General features: G+C 44.5%; 1 protein-coding gene across 3 annotated transcripts in view; it reads left to right on the forward strand.

The window, feature by feature from the left end:
• Nucleotides 1-20,189, forward strand: part of WFS1 (wolframin ER transmembrane glycoprotein) — a 1,039,913-nt gene that overhangs the window by 681,178 nt on the left and 338,546 nt on the right. For all 3 annotated transcript variants that reach the window (XM_044062607.1, XM_044062609.1, XM_044062608.1), the window contains exon 6: nucleotides 208-288. In XM_044062607.1, coding sequence (XP_043918542.1) covers nucleotides 208-288 — 81 coding nt within the window. The remainder of the gene's footprint in view (nucleotides 1-207; nucleotides 289-20,189) is intronic.

The raw sequence follows: 20,189 nt of genomic DNA on the forward strand, positions 1-20,189 counted from the left end.
TTTAATTGCCACCATGAAGGCAAAATATAGATTTTGCTTCAGAAGCATTCTGTGTCTAGGGAGGACATCTCTTAAGAGACTGTATTAACCTTAGATCTGTCCTCAGGCAAGATGTAGTTGTCTTACTGTTCTAGCAGCTGCCACTGATGTGCATGTTTCCTTGTTTGTAAAATGCATCTTTATTCTGGTTGTGTTTTTTTTTTGCAGCGGGTCCAGCAAGCCCAGGACCCGTTCCAAAATCTGTTCAAAAACAGAGAAGAATTCTAGAACGACTTGTCAGCATCGAATGTAAGTGCAATTTTTATATATTTACCCTTTGTTATGGGCTTTTTCTGCATTCCATGCTGTTTTTTCATCCTCTAAATCCTTTTCCACATAGTTAATTGTGGCCTCAGTACATACCTTTATGGTAGAATGTATTTTCAAGTAGTAATAGCAGTCAAATGTCATGCTTTGTGTCTTCATCTACATTTATGGGATGGAACATACATATGGTAAGGCACGTACCAAAAAAAGATTGATGTTCATCATATGCTGCAGTAGCCTTAGATATATGAATTATATCCTGCATAGGATGTAACAGACAGACAGCTTCAAAAACTTCAAGGCACCATCCACTAGCCCAGTCAGTCATCTACTGTTACTGTTATAGTAAGTTTACTTGCTCAGCTGTACTCGGCTCTGCATTGATCAGTGTTGGAGGTATTTTTGCCTTTGTAATAATAGGTGTTTCACTTAACATTGAACAGCATTTAGTGCATTAATTCAAGCTCAAATTAGAAAGCTGTGGTATTTTGCATTCATGGCTCTTAGAGCTGCTTGTCGGATCCAGACTGACATAGAATAGTGAAAAACCAAAAGGAACAGGAGCAGTCAACTTTCGCTGAAGAAACAATGCAGCCACAGGACGAACGAAATCTTTATTAGTTAAGCGCTTTTCGTCTGCTTGAGAAGCAGACTTCTTCAGACATAATGTGAAATGTGCCAACAGACTTATATATTTAAAAACATGACTAATTAAATCAGTTAATTGGCTCATTAAACAATACTTAACATTACAATTAAAGTTAAAGGGAACTTGCTTCAATCAGTTTACTAAAGCTTAACCCCACTAAGCTTTTACTCAGTTAGAAATCTGTACTAACCAATACATACTAAAGTTGAATAAATAATCAAAATAATAAAAATTGCAAATGTTAAATATAAACAGTCTTTGCATCAAATTGTATCATCTTATAAAACATAAAAAGCTTTGAGTTTATCTATAAAAATAATAGAATGACAATATATATTGTGACATTAAATGCCAATAAAATAATAAGATATATACATTTAAATATATGCATATGTTTACATACGTATACACATACGCATATAGTAAATATCTCTTATGATGTCTGTATCTACATTAATGAGTGCCTGAAGGCATCAGTGCGTAAATTAAAAAACTATAAATTAAGTAAATATAATGTGTCGCCAAAATCCATTCATACACTAAAGGCGATAATGCAATGTGCACATATAGACCTTAAATTAATACTTAATATGGGAAATGTACAATACTCAAAAACTAAGTTATGAATATATATATATAACCAACTTCATCAGTCTAACTTAGCGCTTAAATATATATAATTTAATTGAATAAAATAAAATAAAATATTATATTAACTAACTGGTGCCCTACCTTGTAAGGCTCTTTAGTTTTAGTATACAACTAATAGAACAACTGTCATTCAATCCTGGGTATGAATAAGCATTCAGTCTAATCTGCCATTTGAATTCTAGTTCTTCAAGTAGCAGCTGTGAAGGAGCCCCTCTCTTATTTTCCAATACCTAATCAATGACTATAAATTTAAAAGAGTGGTCACTGAAAGATATAATATGTTTGGCCAGTGCATTTTCCTGTTTTTTCTTTTTTATTGCTTATTGGTGTTCATATATGCGTTCACGTAACTTACGCTCGGTCTTACCCACATAGAACCCTGGACATTTCTGACATTGGGCTAGGTATACGACCATGCAAGTGTTGCAATTAGCCCTACGCCGCATTTCGAAACACATCTTGTTTATAAAAAATCTATTGGACTCATGTATGTATTTGCAGTAATTGCAGTTTTGGCATTTATACATGCCTGGAGTTTGTGTGTAATTGCTAACAGGGCTTTCAAGTAATGTTTTCATATTCCTGCCTCTCCTGAAAGTTATTTCAGGGCAGCAACCTACCTTACTATACATTGTAGAGTTGTTTTCAAATATCTCCCAGTTTTTCTTGATGATATCAATAAGGAAGTAACTATTAATGTGGTAAGTTAAAATTAGTCTAGGGTTGGTGCTCTGTATTGGACCTTGGCTATTAGTAAATCTCCTTAAACCTTTCCCTCCCACAATGCACCTGTCCTGTCAGCCTAGCTTCTCTCAGATCTTTTGTCACCATTGTGTAAGGGCATGATCTCCAGTGTGCAACCAAATGCGCCATTGCTTCTATAGACAGATATTTTTGTATAGAAATGTTAGCTTTTTTCAGCTGTATTTAAATAGTCAGGATTGCATCAAAGTAATTTCACCATAGATCCCTTTCTTCTGTGTTCTTTATTCATCTTTGTAATCACCATGTCTATGACAGCCTTTTCCTCTGTTTCTCTATGCCGTGTAGCTGTAGGTTAGTCTTATTCTTAGCCTATACAAATTAAATTTTGGGTGCTGGTGTATACTTTCAATTGTGATTTTTTTTTTTTTTGTGTGTGCGCCGGCTAGTTTTTGCTTGTGTGTCGTGTTGTCTTTGTGCATCTCTCTCTCTCTCTGCTGACTTTTTTCCTGCTGTGTGACACCATTTTCCTTTTACTCATTGATGACAAAGGATAGGAAAGCGTCAAGATGTTCTGCAAATGGGGGCACAAAAACTCCCAAGACAGTCATGAGATGTGTGTTATTGTCTGGGAGTGGAATATTTGAGAGCAGACTACAAAATGTGCGGGACTTTTGGCAAAAGGCCCTTTTGTATAGAAAAAATAAGTTAAGTTTGAAAAGTCCTATTCCTGCAGGTACTGAAGGAGACAAGACCAAGAGTGTAGGGAACAAGAGCAAGTCCCATGAGAAGAAAAATAGAGAAGAATGAAAGAAAAGGAAGGAAGATGATGAGGTTTTGTCATTGGTGCTTAAAATGTCAAAGATAGCTTTTCCTTTTAGATTGGATCCAGTGCCCAACAATTGCTTTGTCTCTGACCCTCTTGGAACCTATTCTGATTCTGGAGAAGGCACCAGTAGGGTGTTCATCCATATCACTTTTGAGATGGGGGATTTCTCGGATCCCTTCCAGTCGTCCTTTGGTATCATTGATTAGTCCATAAGATCAGTCAGGTATGTGTATGCTTTAGAACTGGATTGCATGATGAGGGCCTTCTTGAGGAAGCAAATAGACAGTAGGCCCCTATCTCCCCACTCCTTGCTCCTCATCAGGCCCATCTCTTGGAACTAGTGTGTTCATAACTGGTGGTCAGGCCAGAGCCTGTGTCATTTGCGCTGACTGGTAGTTCTATCTCTGCACTACAGTTGCTAGATCCATCACATTCAACACCTAGGTTTCTGTAGTCATCTGTGACTCAACCTTGTCGTCGCAACACCAAAGGCTCTGTCCTGTCCTCTGATCTGTTATTTGGGGTTCTGGGTTTGTGTTTAGGGTCCTCGACCTTTGAGGTGCCTTTGCCAGTTATTTCCTTGAGTTTGTCCACTTTGTCTGGCTTTGAGAGGGGGGGGGGTCCTCTGATCCAACAGACTTTGGATTTGCCTTTAAGGTCATGGGAAAGAGAATTTCATCTCCTTTAAGATTAGATCAGAAGGTTGCAAGAGTAAGTTACACCCCTGGAACACACCTGTTTCACAGCCCACAGAGGTGACCAGTGGTCAGAGTTGATTTAAACCTCAGATGAGCAGAGCAGGCACCATCCCACTCTTCTGAGGACTCCAATAACTCTCCTAACTGATGTTCCGAGAAAGAGGACTTGCAAAAGAAAGCATCTGGACTCCCCTTGGTGTCTCACTACAGACTCTAATTCAGATGACAGGGTGCCCATCTGAGGGTGTTATGTATGGCGAAGTTCCAGAGCTTATGTGCCAAAAAGGTAACCCCCCATCCACCATTCATGAGGAGGTCTTATTTGAGGGTTATGACTTGATCTCCTGTGTATCCTAGGTGCTTCCCTCAGCCAATCAGTTGATCGATCTTGCTGTGCAGAAATCATGGCAAGAGACCGACTCCTGTGAGTTCATTTCTAGGAAGCCTGATAAAATATTGAGACCATGCAAGGACAGATGGTATTGGATGTAGGGTCCCTTGGTGGATTTTGTCATTGTTTCTACTGCCACCGAGAAGGAATTGACTGAAAATACTACCAGTCTATCCACTCAAGAGAGAGAGAGAGTGAGTCAGTCCCGGGCGATGGACTGTTTAGGAAAACAGGCATATGCTTCTAGCACCTTTGCATTCAGGTCCTTAAACTGTGCCACAGACATATAAACAGACTTCAGAGGGACCTGGCCAAGGAGGGAATGGTTGCTCTGAAGAAGCCCCCAACATTGGACAGAAGGAAGCAGCTGGAGGAGACCTTGAATACAGTGTACAGCATTACCAACCTCTTAATGCAGCTCATGCATAATGCAACCAAAAGAGTGGCATGGCAGCAGGGTTTGGCATCTGTTTGAGGCTAACTTGCCTGGCTCTGCTTGTGTGAGCTTGCAGACCATTTCAAATCATCCTTCATTAATGTGCCATTTCATGGCTCATTATTGTTTGACCCCAACATCAAGGAACACTTGCAATGATCTCAGCAGGAAGGGAAGACTTTGTTTGCCAGGGAAGTGCGGTTTCACAGCCTCCAGAATCATACAGTTGGAACCAAAAAGGATACAAATCTCTATGATTCCAGAAGTCCAAACATCCTTGCTAAGACTCTTCTTTTGATGAATGATCATGGCAGAGACAGCCCCTTTAATGCATGCAGACCCAGAAATTGTGGAGGTTCACAGAACTAGCGATTTTGTGGACCATTTTTGGACTGCCAGCAATCTTGTCCCTTAAGGACTGCCTGACTGCTCCCTTATGGAGGCAGTCAGAGGACGTATATGTCTATACTCCCCCTGTGTGAATTGCCGTCATGCAAGACTCAGAGGTGAGAGGGATAATATCCATAGGCTGTAGCATACCCTTTTTACCCCTCCCTATCTCAAGGGTAAAAATGTCAGAAAAGGTATTTCAGTCATTATGTGAAAAGAGAGCCATGCAGGAGGTCCTCCTAGTAGACCAGTTGGGTTAAGGTCAGATTATTTTTAATTTCGAAAAAGAACAAGGACTGCATGACAGTTTTGGACAGCAGTTAACTGAATGCATCTGTGAAGAAGACCCCGATGTTCATCGTGTTTCACTGTTGCAGTCTTGACTGTAAGGTTCTCCCCTGCCGGCAGGCAGTCCTCAGTCGGCCAGAATCCCAAAGTCTGGGTCCGGCGTCGGCTGTTCAGCCATGCTCCCTGACGTCAGAGTGCCAGGAGTACAAAGCTGACAGCCGACGCCATGTTCTCCAGTCTTTCTTGCCATGTGGTGATAGCAGTTCATAAGTGCCGGTCGGCTGACTCCTGACAATCTTTTCTGAACAAACTTCAGTCCGAAGACTTTCTTCTCCTACTCAAAGCTAAGTACCCCATTGGGGAAACTTTTTTCTTGCTCCAGTCCGATGTCAGAAAAAGTTAATAATTGTATTTCATGTGGGAAGCAAATACCTCATAAGGATTTTCATTCTTACTGTATTCCTTGCTTAGGCCCTGACCACGACGTAGCTAGTTGTCGGTTTTGTGCTAGATTCAATCAACGTACAATTAAACGAAGGTACGATTTTGCATTTCATTACTTCGGCAGACGTTTTAATTACAAAATGTCGTCTGATACGGCTCAGGCTACCGGAGTTCACAAACGACGCAAGGACAAAGACAGGCCTCCGAGGTCCAAATCTGACGATATCGTACAAGCAGAGCCAGCTTCAGGTTTGGCCGTCGTCAGTGAGGCGCTTTTGCAGCCCCTGTCATTGGCCATTTCGGAACCGATGGCCGAAACAGACTCCCACGAGGAGCCAACTAGGCCTTTGAATATTTCTGTTGCAGGACCTTTGGACAATGCTCCTTTGGATGGGTCCGGAGCTGCTGTGCAGGTACCGGCTTCCGAAGGGGTTTTCAGGCCTACTCAGCTTCTAATAAAGGCAAAGGCAAAGACTCCTTCCAAATCAAAGACTGCAACACAGGCCTCTTCTGATCCGGCTCCCAAGTCACAGAAACAGTTACTTAAGATAGCGGAGGACTTACTTACTATGATTAGGGGTTCACATCCCCCTCCAGATAAAAGGCCAAGGCAGGAAGTTTATTATGACTCCTCTGATCAGGCTTCTGTTTCTTCAGTTTCTTCTTCTGACCAGGAATATTCTTTCCCTCCTTATGAGGATTCTGATGCTGAGGAATCCATACCTTCAGCTTCTCCCCCTGAGGATTTCTCTTTTGGGGAAATTTTGCATGAAATGAGGGAACATTTCCACTGGGAAGGACAGGAGAATTCGGAATCTAAGAAAAGACTAAGGGCTTTTCTTCTTCTTCCCCAACATAGACCCCTGGCTATTCCTCCTATTTTGGATATTGTGGATGACGCTTTTTCGGAGGCTAACTTAACCCCTGACTCTTTTCCTCCAGCTCCTGTTAAGCCTGACAGATATTACAGGGTTCCTGATTCCCACCAGTTTTTATACAAGAACCCTACTGCTGACCCTGAAACCATTTCTCAGGGTCCTAAGGGAGTTAAGGCCGCTTCTGCTAAAAACCCCATTCCCACTGAGAAGGATTCCAGGTCTTTAGAAAGATGGGGCAAAAAAGTGTACACTTCTGCTACTCTATCTATTAGGGCTTTAAACTGTTAGTTTCATATGCTGAAATACTAGCAATTTCTCCTGTCTGTTTTAAAACAAAAGCTAACTTGCATTTCCGCCTGTGCAGATGATAAGGAATTACATGACTTAATGCATGCCACTGAACAAGTTGGGAAGCATGGTTTACACTGTGGATTTGATGCCTTGGAGGCTTCTTGTAGGGCTGCTGCCTCGGGCACGGTAATTAGAAGGCATGCATGGTTAAAGGAACAAAATTTACCAGATCAAGTAAAAGCTAAATTATTGGATGCTCCTGTTCAGCATAATGTTTTGTTTGGATCTAAAGCTGAAGAGGTGATTAAAAAGATGGAGGACAAGGCAAAATCCATGCAAACAGTTAAAGATTTCTTATAAGTACAGCCACCCAGATTTAGTAGGAATTGACCTACAAAAAATTGTTCCTTTCCCAATTCAGACAGGCCTCAGAGGTGTAGATACAGACGCTCACGAGGAAGGCCTCAAACACAAGCCTCTTGTAGACCAAGACAGTGGACTGCTTCCACCCCTAGGGGAGGAGAGGACAGGTCGTAAGCTCATAGGAAACAGACTCAATGACTCCTTCTGTTGGGCTGCAGGAACTTCTTGCCTGGAAGCCTCTCTCGGAGGAAAACTTGCTCTTTTTCACCTAAATTGGACTCATATAACCCAAGACAAGTGGGTTCTGGATGTGGTTTCAAGAGGTTACAAATTCCATTTTCATACGCTACCAAGGCCAAGCGGATGGCCAGATCTTCCAAAACATCAATGGACAGAGGCCTTAAACCAGGTGGAAGCTCTTTTCGCTATGAAAGCCATAGAACTAGTTCCACTTTCAGAGATGGGACAAGGCTTTTACTCGAGGCTCTTTCTAGTCCCCAGGAAGCATAATTCATGGAGACCCATTCTGGATCTGTCAGTCTTGAACACTTTTCTAGAGATACCAAAATTCAAGATGCTAACTCTACAGCAGCTACTTCCAATGCTGTCCAAAAATGCATGAATGGTAACTTTGGATTTAAAGGAGACATATTTACACATTCCCATCAGGCAGGAACGCAGAAAATACCTCGGGTTCAAGGCCAGATCGAGGCACTTTCAATTCTCTGTGCTGCCCTTTGGATTGTCTACTGCGCCCAGGGTCTTCACCAAATGCCTGGCTCCAGTAGTAGCTTATTGCAGACTCAAGGGAATTCAAATTTATCCTTATCTGGACGACTGTCTTATTCAGGCAGACAGCAAGGAGGTCTTACTCCAGCATCTACAGTTTGTTCAGAATCTTCTCAAGTTCCTGGGATTCACTGTAAACATAAAAAAGTCAAATTTGACACCCTCACAACAGATAATTTTTCTGGGTGCTTCTCTAAACACAACAACCCAGATGGCATTTCTGACACACGAAAAACAGTTACAGCTGGCTTCAACTTTCAAAAGCTTGGCAACTTTAACTCAGCTATCTGCAAGGAGATTCCTGCAGGCTTTGGGTTGCATGGCCTCCTGCATCCTTCTCGTACCATATGCAAGACTACATATGAGGATAATACAGTGGTACCTAAAAAGTGTATGGTCGCAGCATTGCCACAATTTAGACATACTGATCTCCGTCCTGCCTTGTCTTCAAAAGGAATTCCTTTGGTGGTCCAAGGCATGTACTCTGAACAAAGGAAAACCCTTCTGTCTGCCTCCGGCCACTCAGATACTAACCACGGATGCCTCAGATTATGCATGAGGAGCCCATTTTCAGGGCAACTGACTGCAGGGCCTTTGGACAAAGGATCAGAAGCACCTGCATATCAATTTAAAGGAAATATTAGCCATTCAGAAAGCTCTATTGGCCTTCAGGAATCTTCTACAACCAGGACAACTACTGATACGGACAGACAACACCACAGTTATGTGGTACATAAGCAAGGGGGATCTCATTCCTACCCCACTTTGCAGACTAGCCATGGATCTATGGAACACAGCTCTAGCTTGCAATCTGGACCTTCAAGCTCAGTTTCTACCAGGGAAGCAAAACTTCCTGGCAGACAGTCTGAGCAGAAACCTTTCGGACCCACACGAGTGGATGCTGGACACCGAAATATTCAGGATGATAGCAGTCTGGGGATGTCCTCACATAGACCTCTTTGCATCCCACCTCAATCATCAACTACAGATTTTTTGCACCAGGACTTTCCAAGAACAAGCTTGGAAAGTGGATACACTGTCATTCAGTTGGAGAAACCTCTTGGGATATGCCTTTCCGCCTCTTCCTCTTCTTCCACGGGTATTATTAAAGATCAAACAGGGCAAACCCAAGATGATAATCTTGCTGGCCCCAAATTGGCCTCGACAGTTTTGGTACCCAACTCTGAAAAACCTATGTCTGGAGCCCCCTTGGGTTTTACCACAGACTCCGAACCTTCTGTCCCAGCACCAGGGTCAGGTTCTACACTCCCATGTCAGAACTCTCAGCCTGGCGGCCTGGTTAATCCAGGGTCTTTGATTCATTCTCTCCTACCCAAGCAGGTTATGGATGTCATTTTAGAAGCCAGACGTCCTAGCACTAGAAAATCTTATGCAGGAAAATGGAAAAGATTTTGTTCCTGGATGCAGGCTCAGGATTCTGATCTTCTTCTTCCTAACATTCCTTTGATTTTACTTTACCGGACAGATCTCTTACATAAGGGTCTCTCTTTCTCTTCCATTAAGATGCATGCCTCTGCTATTTCCGCTCATTATAATACAGACCCTCCAATCTTTTCCACCAGCTCATGAGACAGTTTCTCAGAGGAGCTAAGAACTTAAGACCTCCTAGATCTCCTCCCATTCCTGCTTGGGATCTCAACTGTGTTTTGGAAAAGCTCACCTTACCTCCTTTTGAGCCTGCTGCCTCTTCTGACATCAAGTTTTTATCTTGGAAAACAGCCATCCTGTTAGCTCTGACCTCTGCCAGGAGAGTTTCAGAGTTGCAAGCTCTTATGGCCGTGGAACCTTGTATTATTTTTCATCAAGACAGGGTGTCTTTAAGGACTAATCCTACTTTCATGCCTAAGGTGGTTTCCAAAGTGGCTTTAAATCAAACTATTCACTTGCCAAGTTTTTTCCCCACTCCTCAAAATAAAGGGGAAAAGGATCTTACATTCCTTGGATGTACACAGACAACTACGTTTTTACCTGGACAGAACCAAGGACATCAGAAAATCAGAGCAATTGTTTGTTTCTTATGCTTCAAGTTCCCAAGGTAAAGCCATTTCAAAATAGACAATTTCTAAATGGATTGCTCATGGAATTAGATTTTGTTATTCACACCATGGAAAGCAAATCCCATGGAGTATACGGACTCATTCCACCAGAGCTGCTGCCACTTCAGCTGCCTTCCTCAGGGGAGTTCCTACCAAAGACATTTTGGAAGCTGCAACTTGGAGTTCAGTGCATACTTTTTCAAAGCACTACAATCTACCTCTCTACTCTAAGTCTAGGGCAGGCTTTGCTTCTGCAGTCTTGCAGGGCCTTTTAGCCGCCCCTTCTTCTTTATGACCACCTCCCTTTCATTTTGCTTTGGGATTCTACCCTACAGTCATGACTGCAACAGTGAAACACGATGAACATAGTACAGTTGTGTACACGTAACATAAATGTAGATGTTAGAGTGTCTTCACTGTTGCAGTCTGGGTTTCCCTCCCTCCTGTCCCTTTTTATTTTTACTTTTGTGTGGTTCCTTTTTTTCACCATTCTTCTGAGGTGTATTTGCAAAGGATATGGGATCTTACTCATTTTGGGACTCCTGACATCTGGGGCAAGAAAAACTGGAGAACATGGCGTCGGCTGTCAGCTTTGTACTCCTGGCGCTCTGATGTCAGGGAGCATGGCTGAACAGCCGACGCCGGACCCAGACTTTGGGATTCTGGCCGACCGAGGACTGCCTGCCGGCAGGGGAGAACCCTACAGTCATGACTGCAACAGTGAAGACACTCGAACATCTACATTTATGGTAAGTGTACACAACTGTACTTTCACAATGGTCATGGTACAGTTGATTCTGCTGTGCCAGCTAGAGAGAATAAATGGATGTTAATGGATGTGCTCTGTGGACCTTCAGGACCTTAACTTACACAACAAGATTGCCCCAGCATTTAGGAGAGTCTTCTCTTCTGAGTAGGAGCCAGTCAGTTCAGGGCACTGCCCTTTTGTCTCGCCACAGTCCCCTGGGTGTTCACCAAGTGCATGGGTGTAGTTGCAGAACATTTCTGACTCCATGAGGCCAGAATATTTTGATGATTGGCTCTTGGCAGCCATAATAATGGAATCCCTACAAGAAGTCAGGGATCACTTTCTCCAAATTTGTTTGCCCTTGGCCATCTTAGTCAGCACTGAGTAATCTCTTCTTGGAGCCAACTCAACTGTTACAGTTCATTGGTTGTTATATGGATGTGGTTTGACGTGTAATATCCCAGATGTTCTTCGCATTTCACTGTTGCAGTCATCATATTTGGGTTATCCCTGCCAGGGTAGCCCTTGGCCAGCCCGAATACCAGAGGCTTAATAATTCTGCGTCAGGTTGTCAGTATAAAAGAAGGCGGCTGACGCCATTACATCAGTCTTTCTTGCCGAGGAGCCCGAAGCAGAAGCAGTTTGCACAAGTGCCGGTCGGCCGCTACCTGAGTTTCGTTTTCCGAATTGAAGCTAAAGTTTTCTAAAGCTAAGTACCACATTGGGGATCCTTTTTCCTTGCTCTAACCAATGTCAGAAAAAGTTAACAATTGTTTCGCCTGTGGAAAGCAGATACCACACCGAGGCTTTCATTCTTACTGCGTCACTTGCATAGGCCCAGACCATGACATCCCTCGCTATCGCTTTTGTGCTTTGTTCAACATCAAAACTATACGTCGTTGGGCCCTTATTGTAGCTAGATAGTTTTGCTCACAGTCCTCAAATTCTGATATGGCTTCGGTAAGCCATCCGAAAGCAGATCTTCCGAAAAAACGTAAGGATGAAGACAGAGACAGACGACGACGCTTCCGTTAAGCTAGTTGTCAGTTCTCTGGTACTCAGTGAGGTGCTTTCGCAGCCCCTGATGCCCGCTTCTGTGGATTTGCAGGTCACTACCGAGACCCTTTCGGAGTTCGGTATGCCGCAAAACTTTTCTTCGACTTAGGATCCTGCGGTTGTCTCTACCTTGGATGGGTCCGGAGCCGCTGAGCAGGCACCGGCTTCCGAGGAAGTACTTCACACTACCAATTCTCGACACAAACTGACGACTTCTTTCGCGTCTACCCTTCTTTCGAAAACTACCGAGTTTCTAAGTCCCAGGGTATGAACCACACGCAAGAAACCGATGACCCAATCTCAAGACACCTGCTTCCTTGCCTCAGTCTCAAATGCTTAAAATAGCAGAAGACTTTATAATGCTCATCAGGAGAAGCCAAGCTACCCCCTCCAAAAGAAAAAGAGATCTGTCCCCAGTAGTTTTATCTGAACAGAGTCTGATGACTCTGATGCATCTGAATATGAAGACATGCAACCCTTTTCTGCTTATGAAGATTCTGTTGCAGAGGAGTCCATTCCTTCAGCCTCTCCACCCGAAGACCTTTACTTTGGGGAAACCCTTCATACTTTTAGGGAGCATTTCCAGTGGGAATGTCAGGACTGACCTCAGTCTAAGAAGTGACTCGGAGAATTCTTAGACCTTCCACATCACAGACCCCTGGCCATTCCGCCTGTCCTGGATGTTGTGGATGATGTTTTCATGGAATCTAGTTTAACTCCTGACACCCTTCCTCCTGCTCCCAGAAAACCTGACAGGTATTAGAGTCCCTGATTGTCACAAAAATCCTACTGCTGACCCTGACGTTATCTTACAAGGGCCTAAAGGAATTAAGCAACTTCTGCTAAGAACCCCCCCCCGAGATAGGGATTCCCGAGCACTAGACAGATGGGATAAAAAAGTATACACCTCTGCTACTCTTGCTATCAGAGCACTAAATTGCCAGTTCCGTATGCTAAAATTTCAGCAACATACCATGGAACTCTTCAAACAAAAAATATTATCCTTTCCTGCTTGTGCAGAAAATAGTTACAAGAGTTAATGCTTTCTGCGAGTCAAGTAACCAAGCACACCTTGCACTGTGGTTTTGACATCCTAGAAGCTTCTTGCAGGGCAGCAGTCACCGGTTCTGTCCTTGGAAGGCATGCTTGGCTTAAGGAACAACCCTTGCCAGACCATGTCAAATCTAAATTATTGGATGCACCTTTGCACAGAGACAACTTATTTGACACCAAGGCAGAGGAGATCTTAAAAAAGATGGAAGAAAAAGCTAAATCTATGCAGGCAGTTAAGGATTTCCAACAGGTCCAGCCACCCAGGTTCAGTAGGCATTGCCCCTCCAGACACTGGCCCTTTCCTGCCCCCCCTCCAGGTTAGTTCAGCCCAGACCCCGGGGAAGCAGACCCCCCCCCCAGACAGCAGCCACAGGGAATGCAGAGATAAAAGCAATGGAGTTCCTCCACTTCAAAACCAGGGAGTACAAAGCCACCCACTCATGGTAAGAACTCACAATGACTCTCCTCCACCCCCACTCCCTCTGCCCACCTGCACTTGCCCCAGGATGAAAACTCTCCTTCCATGCAAACACCTAGGCCACCACTACCAACGATCACTGGGTCCTCAACATAGTGTCCCAGGGATACAGATTTTCTTTCCACACACTACCAATCCCAAAAGGGTTCCCAGAGCTTCCTCCAGACCAGTAGGCAGAGGCGAAAAAGCAAGTCCTTTCCCCCCTCTCCATGAGGGCAATAGAGCACGTTCCTGCAGAACAGATAGGCCAGGGTTTCTACTCCAGATTTTTTCTGTTACCCAGAAAAGAGGGCACCTGGAGCCCCATCCTCGAGCTATCCATTCTAAACACCTTCCTGGTGATACCAAAATTCAAAATGCTCACCCTCCCTCAATTACTTCCTATGCTGTCCAAGAATGCTTGGCTATCCACCTTAGACCTAAAAGAGGCTTACGTCCACATTACTATCAGGGAATCATGCAGGAAATATGTACATTTCAGGGCAGGATCTCTGCACTTTCAGTTCTCTGTGCATCCCTTTGGCTTATCTACTGCTCCCAGAGTTTTCAGAAAATGTCTGGCTCCCACCATTGCCTTTTGCAGACAAAGAAATATACAAAATTACCCATACTTGGATGACTGTTTAATTCAGGCAGACAGTCAGGAAAAGATGCTCAAGCACATGGCGTTTGTAAAATCCCTACTGACCTCCCTAGGGTACACTATCAACGAAAAGAAATCCAAACTAGTACCCACCCAAAGGATTATATTCCTGGGAGCAAACCTGGACACAGCATCCCAGATGGCATTCCTTACACCAGAAATGCAAACTTACCTGACAGTCTACTTCTCTCAACTAGCCACCAGACCCCAATTATCTGCAAGGAAAATCCTGCAAGCTCTGGGGTTCATGGCATCTTGCATTCTACTCATTCCATATGCCAGACTGCATATGAGGAAACTTCAGTGGTACCTAAAAATCCTTTGGTGTTAACACTGTCAGGACCTAGAAACTCTTATACCAATGATAGCTTGCCTAAGGAAAGATTTTCTTTGGTGGGAAGCAGCATGCTCCCACAACAAGGGACTACCTTTCTCACCACCCCCGCCGCCCAGACCCTCATCACAGATGCATCCAGACTGTGCCTGGTGTGCACACCTGGATGGCAGGTGCATACAGGGCCAATGGAGCCTACAGCAAATTCATCTGCACATCAACCAAAAAGAGATGGTAGCTGTCCAGCACGTATTGACAGCTTTCAGGCCCCTTATCTCCCCAGGGGCTCTCCTGATCAAAACATACAGCACCCCTGTGATGTGGTATATCAACAAGCAGGGAGGGACTCACTCCTACCCTCTATGCAGGCTGGCCATGACCCTTTGTCCCACAGCCTCAGCCTTGCAACTACACCTCTTAGCACAATTCTTGGCAGGCTCTCTAAATTTCATGGCAGACAACTTAAGCAGAAAGCTTCTGGACCCACATGAGTGGCAGCTAGACCAAAGAACCTTCACCCTAATAACTCAAATGGGGCACCCCGAAGGTCAGCCTCTTTGCTTCCCACTCCAACCATCAGCTCAGCAAGTTCTGCACCAGGAAGCCTCACTGCAGGGCCTGGAAAGAGGATCACGTATCCTTCCCCTGGGTCAACCTGTCTGTCTGTGCATTTCCCCCACTACCTCTCATTACAAGGGTACTGCTCAAAATAAGGGAGGAAAAACCAAGGACAATTCTGATTGCTCCAGACTGGCCTCGCCAGCACCGGTACCCACTGCTGTGCAGCCTGTCCTCACTGCCACCATGGCATCTCCCTCAGACCCCAACCCTCTTGACCCAGAGGGAAGGAGAATTCATGCATCCCCAGTTGCAGACCCTCAATTTGGCAGCCTGGCTTATTCCCTGACCACTGATCAATCTGCCAATCATGGTAAACAGGTTCTAGATGTTATACTTGAGGCTAGATGCCTTAGTACTAGAAAGTCTTATGCTGACAAATGGAAAAGGTTCTGTACCTGGATTCAGGCTAAGGGAGCTGATACGGCACAGCCCTCCATACCTCTCATCCTGGATTACCTGGCTGACCTGCTACACAGTGGTCTCTCCTTTTCCTCTATTAAAATTCATGCCTCAGCTATCTCTGCTCATTTCAACACTGAGCACCCACTTTTCTCACACCCTCTGATCAAACAGTTCCTAACTGGGGCTAGCAACTTGAGGCCACCCAGAAGAGCACCTATCCTAGCTTGGGAGCTAAACTTTGTGTTGGAAAAGCTCACCCTGCCCCCCTTTGAACCAGCATCTTAAGCAGAGTTAAAAGTTTCTCTCCTGGAAGACAGCCTTGCTTCTAGCCATCACTTCAACCAGAAGAGTATCTGAGCTACAAGCACTCATGTCTGTAGAGCCCTTCATTATTTTCCATGCTGACAGGGTGTCCCTCAGGACTAGCCCATCCTTCATGCCCAGAGTGGTGTCCAGTGTGGCTCACAACCAATCCATTCATTTGCGCACCTTTTTCTCTAACCCACAAAACAAGGGGGAAAGGATCCTGCACTCTCTGTATGTGCACAGGCAGCTCAGATTCTATCTAGACAGGACTAAATCATTCAGAAAGACTTGATCAATTGCTAGTCAGCTTTGCTGCAGGGGCAGAAGGCAAAGCCATCTCCAGACAAACCATTCCCAAATGGATAGCACACTACATCCATTTCTGTTACAAGCAACACGTGAAACCTCCCCTTAAGGGGATCAGGACTCACTCTGCCAGAGCAGCCACCACCTCTGCAGTTTTCCTCAGAGGAGTCCCCACCAGGGACATTCTGGAGGCTGCCACATGGACATCTGTTCACACCTTCATCAAGCATTACCACCTGCCTATCTTCTAAAAATCCAGGGCAGGCTTTGCCACGGCAGTCTTGCAGGGCATCATAGCCAGCCCTTAGTCTCCTTGACTGCCTCCACCCTTTTCCTTAGATTTGGGAATCAACCCAAATGTGATGACTGCAACAGTGAAACACGAAGAACATAGTACAGTTGTGTATACTTACCATAAATGTAGATGTTTGAGTGTATTCACTGTTGCAGTCCTGGTTTCCCTGCCTCCATCCCCCTTTTCTTCTCTCTCCTTACAAGGAACTTTTTGGTATTTACTTTCTACTGGTGTGGTTCTTCCACCATATCCTGGCTCCCACTTGGGGGCTCCTGACAGGGCAAGAAAACTGATGTAATGGCGTCGGCCACCTTCCTTTATACTACTGACGACCTGACGTCAGTTCTGAAGCGACAGCAGCCAACGCCGCAGAAATACTAAGCCTCTGATATTCGGGCCGGCCGTGGGATACCCTGGCAAGGATAACCCAAATGTGATAACTGCAACAGTAAATACACTCTAAAATCTACATTTGTGGTAAGTGTACACAGTTGTACTTTCTCAGTCTCAAGCTTTCCCATCATCTTAATCAACACTTACAGGAATCATTTACTTTTTGCATATCTTCCCCACTTGTCCATGCAAGAAGATCATGTGTCCTTCCTGCTGCAGTGGCAGTAGCCACCGTGGGGGCATCTTCCTTGAGGTGAGGGATTAGAGTATTTTCCGATGTGGATGGTCCAAGATGTTTGGAATGCTTTTGAGGCCAACCTTCATACCATCATATTGAAGATGTGAGCTTTCCTCCAATCACTGCAGGATCTTCAAGAATTTCTCACTCAGGGTGTGATTTCTATCCACACCATAAGTATGGTGGTGGTGTGGTACATAAGCAGGGAAGGGACCAAGTCTTACATTTTTATCAGTAATCACTGAGTGTGGGGCAATTGGCACTGGACTCTCACTGCTTTCTAGTGACAGTGCACATTTCTAGGAAATCCATGTGCATTGTGAGCAGGCTAAGCAGGACAAACTTCATGCTTCCTGAGTGTTCTTTCGATCTAGGGATGGCTCAATCCATTTCCAACCATTGGGACAGTCTGTGCTATGATCTTTTTGCATTCCCAGTCAGCACCAAGTACAGCACCTACTTTGCCTAGATTCTCAGAAAGGCAGTCCTCAAGAGATGCTCTAGTCGAACAGAGGCCTCTCGTGCTATTGTATGCTTACCTCCAATTCCCTTGATTCTGTAGTTCCTACATAAACCCTGTGGTGTAGAGCAGTGGTCATTCTATTTGTGCCTTTCTATCCCAGATAGATTTGGTTCCTTCTGCTCAAACCTCAGTTCAGGAAACCTCACCGGATCTTCTGTCTCATCCCTCCTGGAAGTCTTACCTGGAAATCTAGCATCTAAAACTAACCACTTGGTTCCTCTAACTACAGAGATGGTCATGAAATTGCTTTTGTCTCTGGAGGCTATAGATATTCTAGTTGCATCCCAGAAAGACTCCACTCAGAAGGAATACCTTTGTAAACAGAAGTGCTTTGCTCTCTGAGCTACATTTCATCAGATCAGTTTTTTAGAGGCCTCAGTTCTAGACACTTTCTAGTTTCTGGCTTCCGTATTCAATGCAGTGATCAGCTTTGCAGCAGTCAAAGTTCATTTGTACTAGTTTATAATTTTCTTTCTCAGCTAGTTTGTCATTCACTGGAGTTGATAAATTGTACAAGACCTTCTCTGAAACAAGTTACCCATCCATGTGAAGCAAAGTTCTTCCCTAAATGATTTCATGCATAAATTGGAACAGTTTATTTGAGTTGGTAATTTATCCCAGTATGGCACCTCTGACTCTGAAAATGCTTGACCACCCATCCTCAAGCCTACGTATACCCCTTAAAATAATCTTAGGGTATCATTACTTGTCAGATGCATTTGGGAACCATGGCTGAGCTTAAAAAGCCCCCATGGGGTTGATAGCCTAGTAGTCAGTTATGAACCTTGGAGTCTTTTTCCCAAGATCACTGATCAAGCAACCTGTTCCCCTTGGGGATTTAACACTGCCTCCTTTTGAACCAGCTTCTTCAGCAAAGTTGAAATTTCTTAATTGGAAAACCCTCTTCCTGGTGGCCATTACTTTGGCCACAAAAATTTCTGAACTTTATGCCTTGTCTTTGCTCAGGCTTTGCCTTGCCTTCCATAAAGATAGTCTTCCTTATGACCAAATGCCTGTTTCGTTCATAAGGTAGCATCTGAATCCAAAAGGATTCAACGACTGGCTCATGTCTCTGCGCCTCCTCCTTAAAGGAAACCACCATGCCACCTTCATCAGTGCATATGCCCCCACCATGACAAATCCAGAGGAGATCAAAGACAAGTTTTATGAAGACTTGGAGTCCGTCATAGCATCTCTGCCCAAGTCGGATAAGGTTGTCATCTTAGGTGACTTCATTGCCAGAGTTGGTGCAGACTACCAGACACGGGAGGGAGTCATTGGGAGGAATGGAGTCGGTAAAAGCAACATCAATAGTCATCTACTTCTGAAGACCCGCACAGCTCATGACCTGTTGATGACAAACACAGTCTTCCGTCCACCCAACCATAGTAAGACGTTCTGAATGCACCCATGCAGGAAGCACTGGCATCTCATTGATTAGGTCATAGTAAGGAGATGGGACAGACAAAATGCTAGTTGACTAAGGCCATGTGTGGCACAGACTGCTGGACAGACCACTTGTGGCACAGACTGCTGGACAGACCACAAACTCATCCTCTCAAAATTCAACATGCACATCCAACGTAGGTGGTGCTCGTAGGGGAAAAAGACCAGTAGGTGCCTGAATGTCAGCAAATTAGAATGGTACTCTGTGCGCCAGAACTTCAGTGAGCACTTGGACAGTAAGCTTGACCAACTCAGCTTTGTCACCAGTGGTACAGAAGAGGACTGGCAGCCTTTAGGGATGTGGTCTACAACACCGCTCTCGCTCACTTGGACCTGAACACACACAAACACCAGGACTGGTTTGATGACAGTGATGAAGACATTCAAAAGCTGCTGGATAAGAAGAGTGAAGCCTTCAGATCCCACCAGCAAGACACTACATCCATTTCCAAGAAAGCAGCCTACGACTCCATCTAAACAAGGTGCAAGCAAAGCTCAGAGAGATGCAAGACTCCTGGCTCAGCAGAAAGGCAGATGAGATCCAGAAGTACGCTGATAGCAACAACTCTAAGCATTTCTATGATGCCCTGAAGACCATCTACTGGCCACAGTCCTCTGGAACATCACCACTGCTCAGTGCCGGCGGGTCCACCCTGCTCACTGACAAGAATGTCATCCTGGAAAGATAGGTTGAACACTTCAACAATGAACTGAATAGGCCTTCCTCTGTCAGTGCCGAAGTCATTGACTGCATGGCACAAGTCGCCATTAACATCTCCCTAACAAACCCTCCAAAGGAATTAGAGGTTAAGGAAGCAATTAAGCTTCTCTCCAATGGTTTAGCACTTGGCTCTGACTCCATTCAAGCCGAAATCTTCAAGCTGGCGGGACCAGTCTTGTTAAAGAAGCTCACAAGCTCTTCCACACCATATGGTAACAGGTAGATCTGAAGTAGGATATTCATTTGTCTGCAACCTGTGGGTTATGGATCCGATATCGGATCCGAACCGGCATAGTTTCCAGCTATGGATCCAAGCTCTCAGCTCCTCCCCTCACCCATAATGCCCTGCTCTACCCTCATGACCTCAGATCTTGTTTGCCGCGCTGGTAACTGGATGTGGTTTCTTTAGCTCTCAGCTAAGTGGTATTTTCTTGTTAAAAAAATTGAAATTTTTTGCTTTCTTT

The sequence above is a fragment of the Protopterus annectens genome, chromosome 2.part1 (assembly GCF_019279795.1).
Source record: "Protopterus annectens isolate FY-2018-M chromosome 2.part1, PAN1.0, whole genome shotgun sequence".
NCBI lineage: Eukaryota > Metazoa > Chordata > Ceratodontiformes > Protopteridae > Protopterus > Protopterus annectens.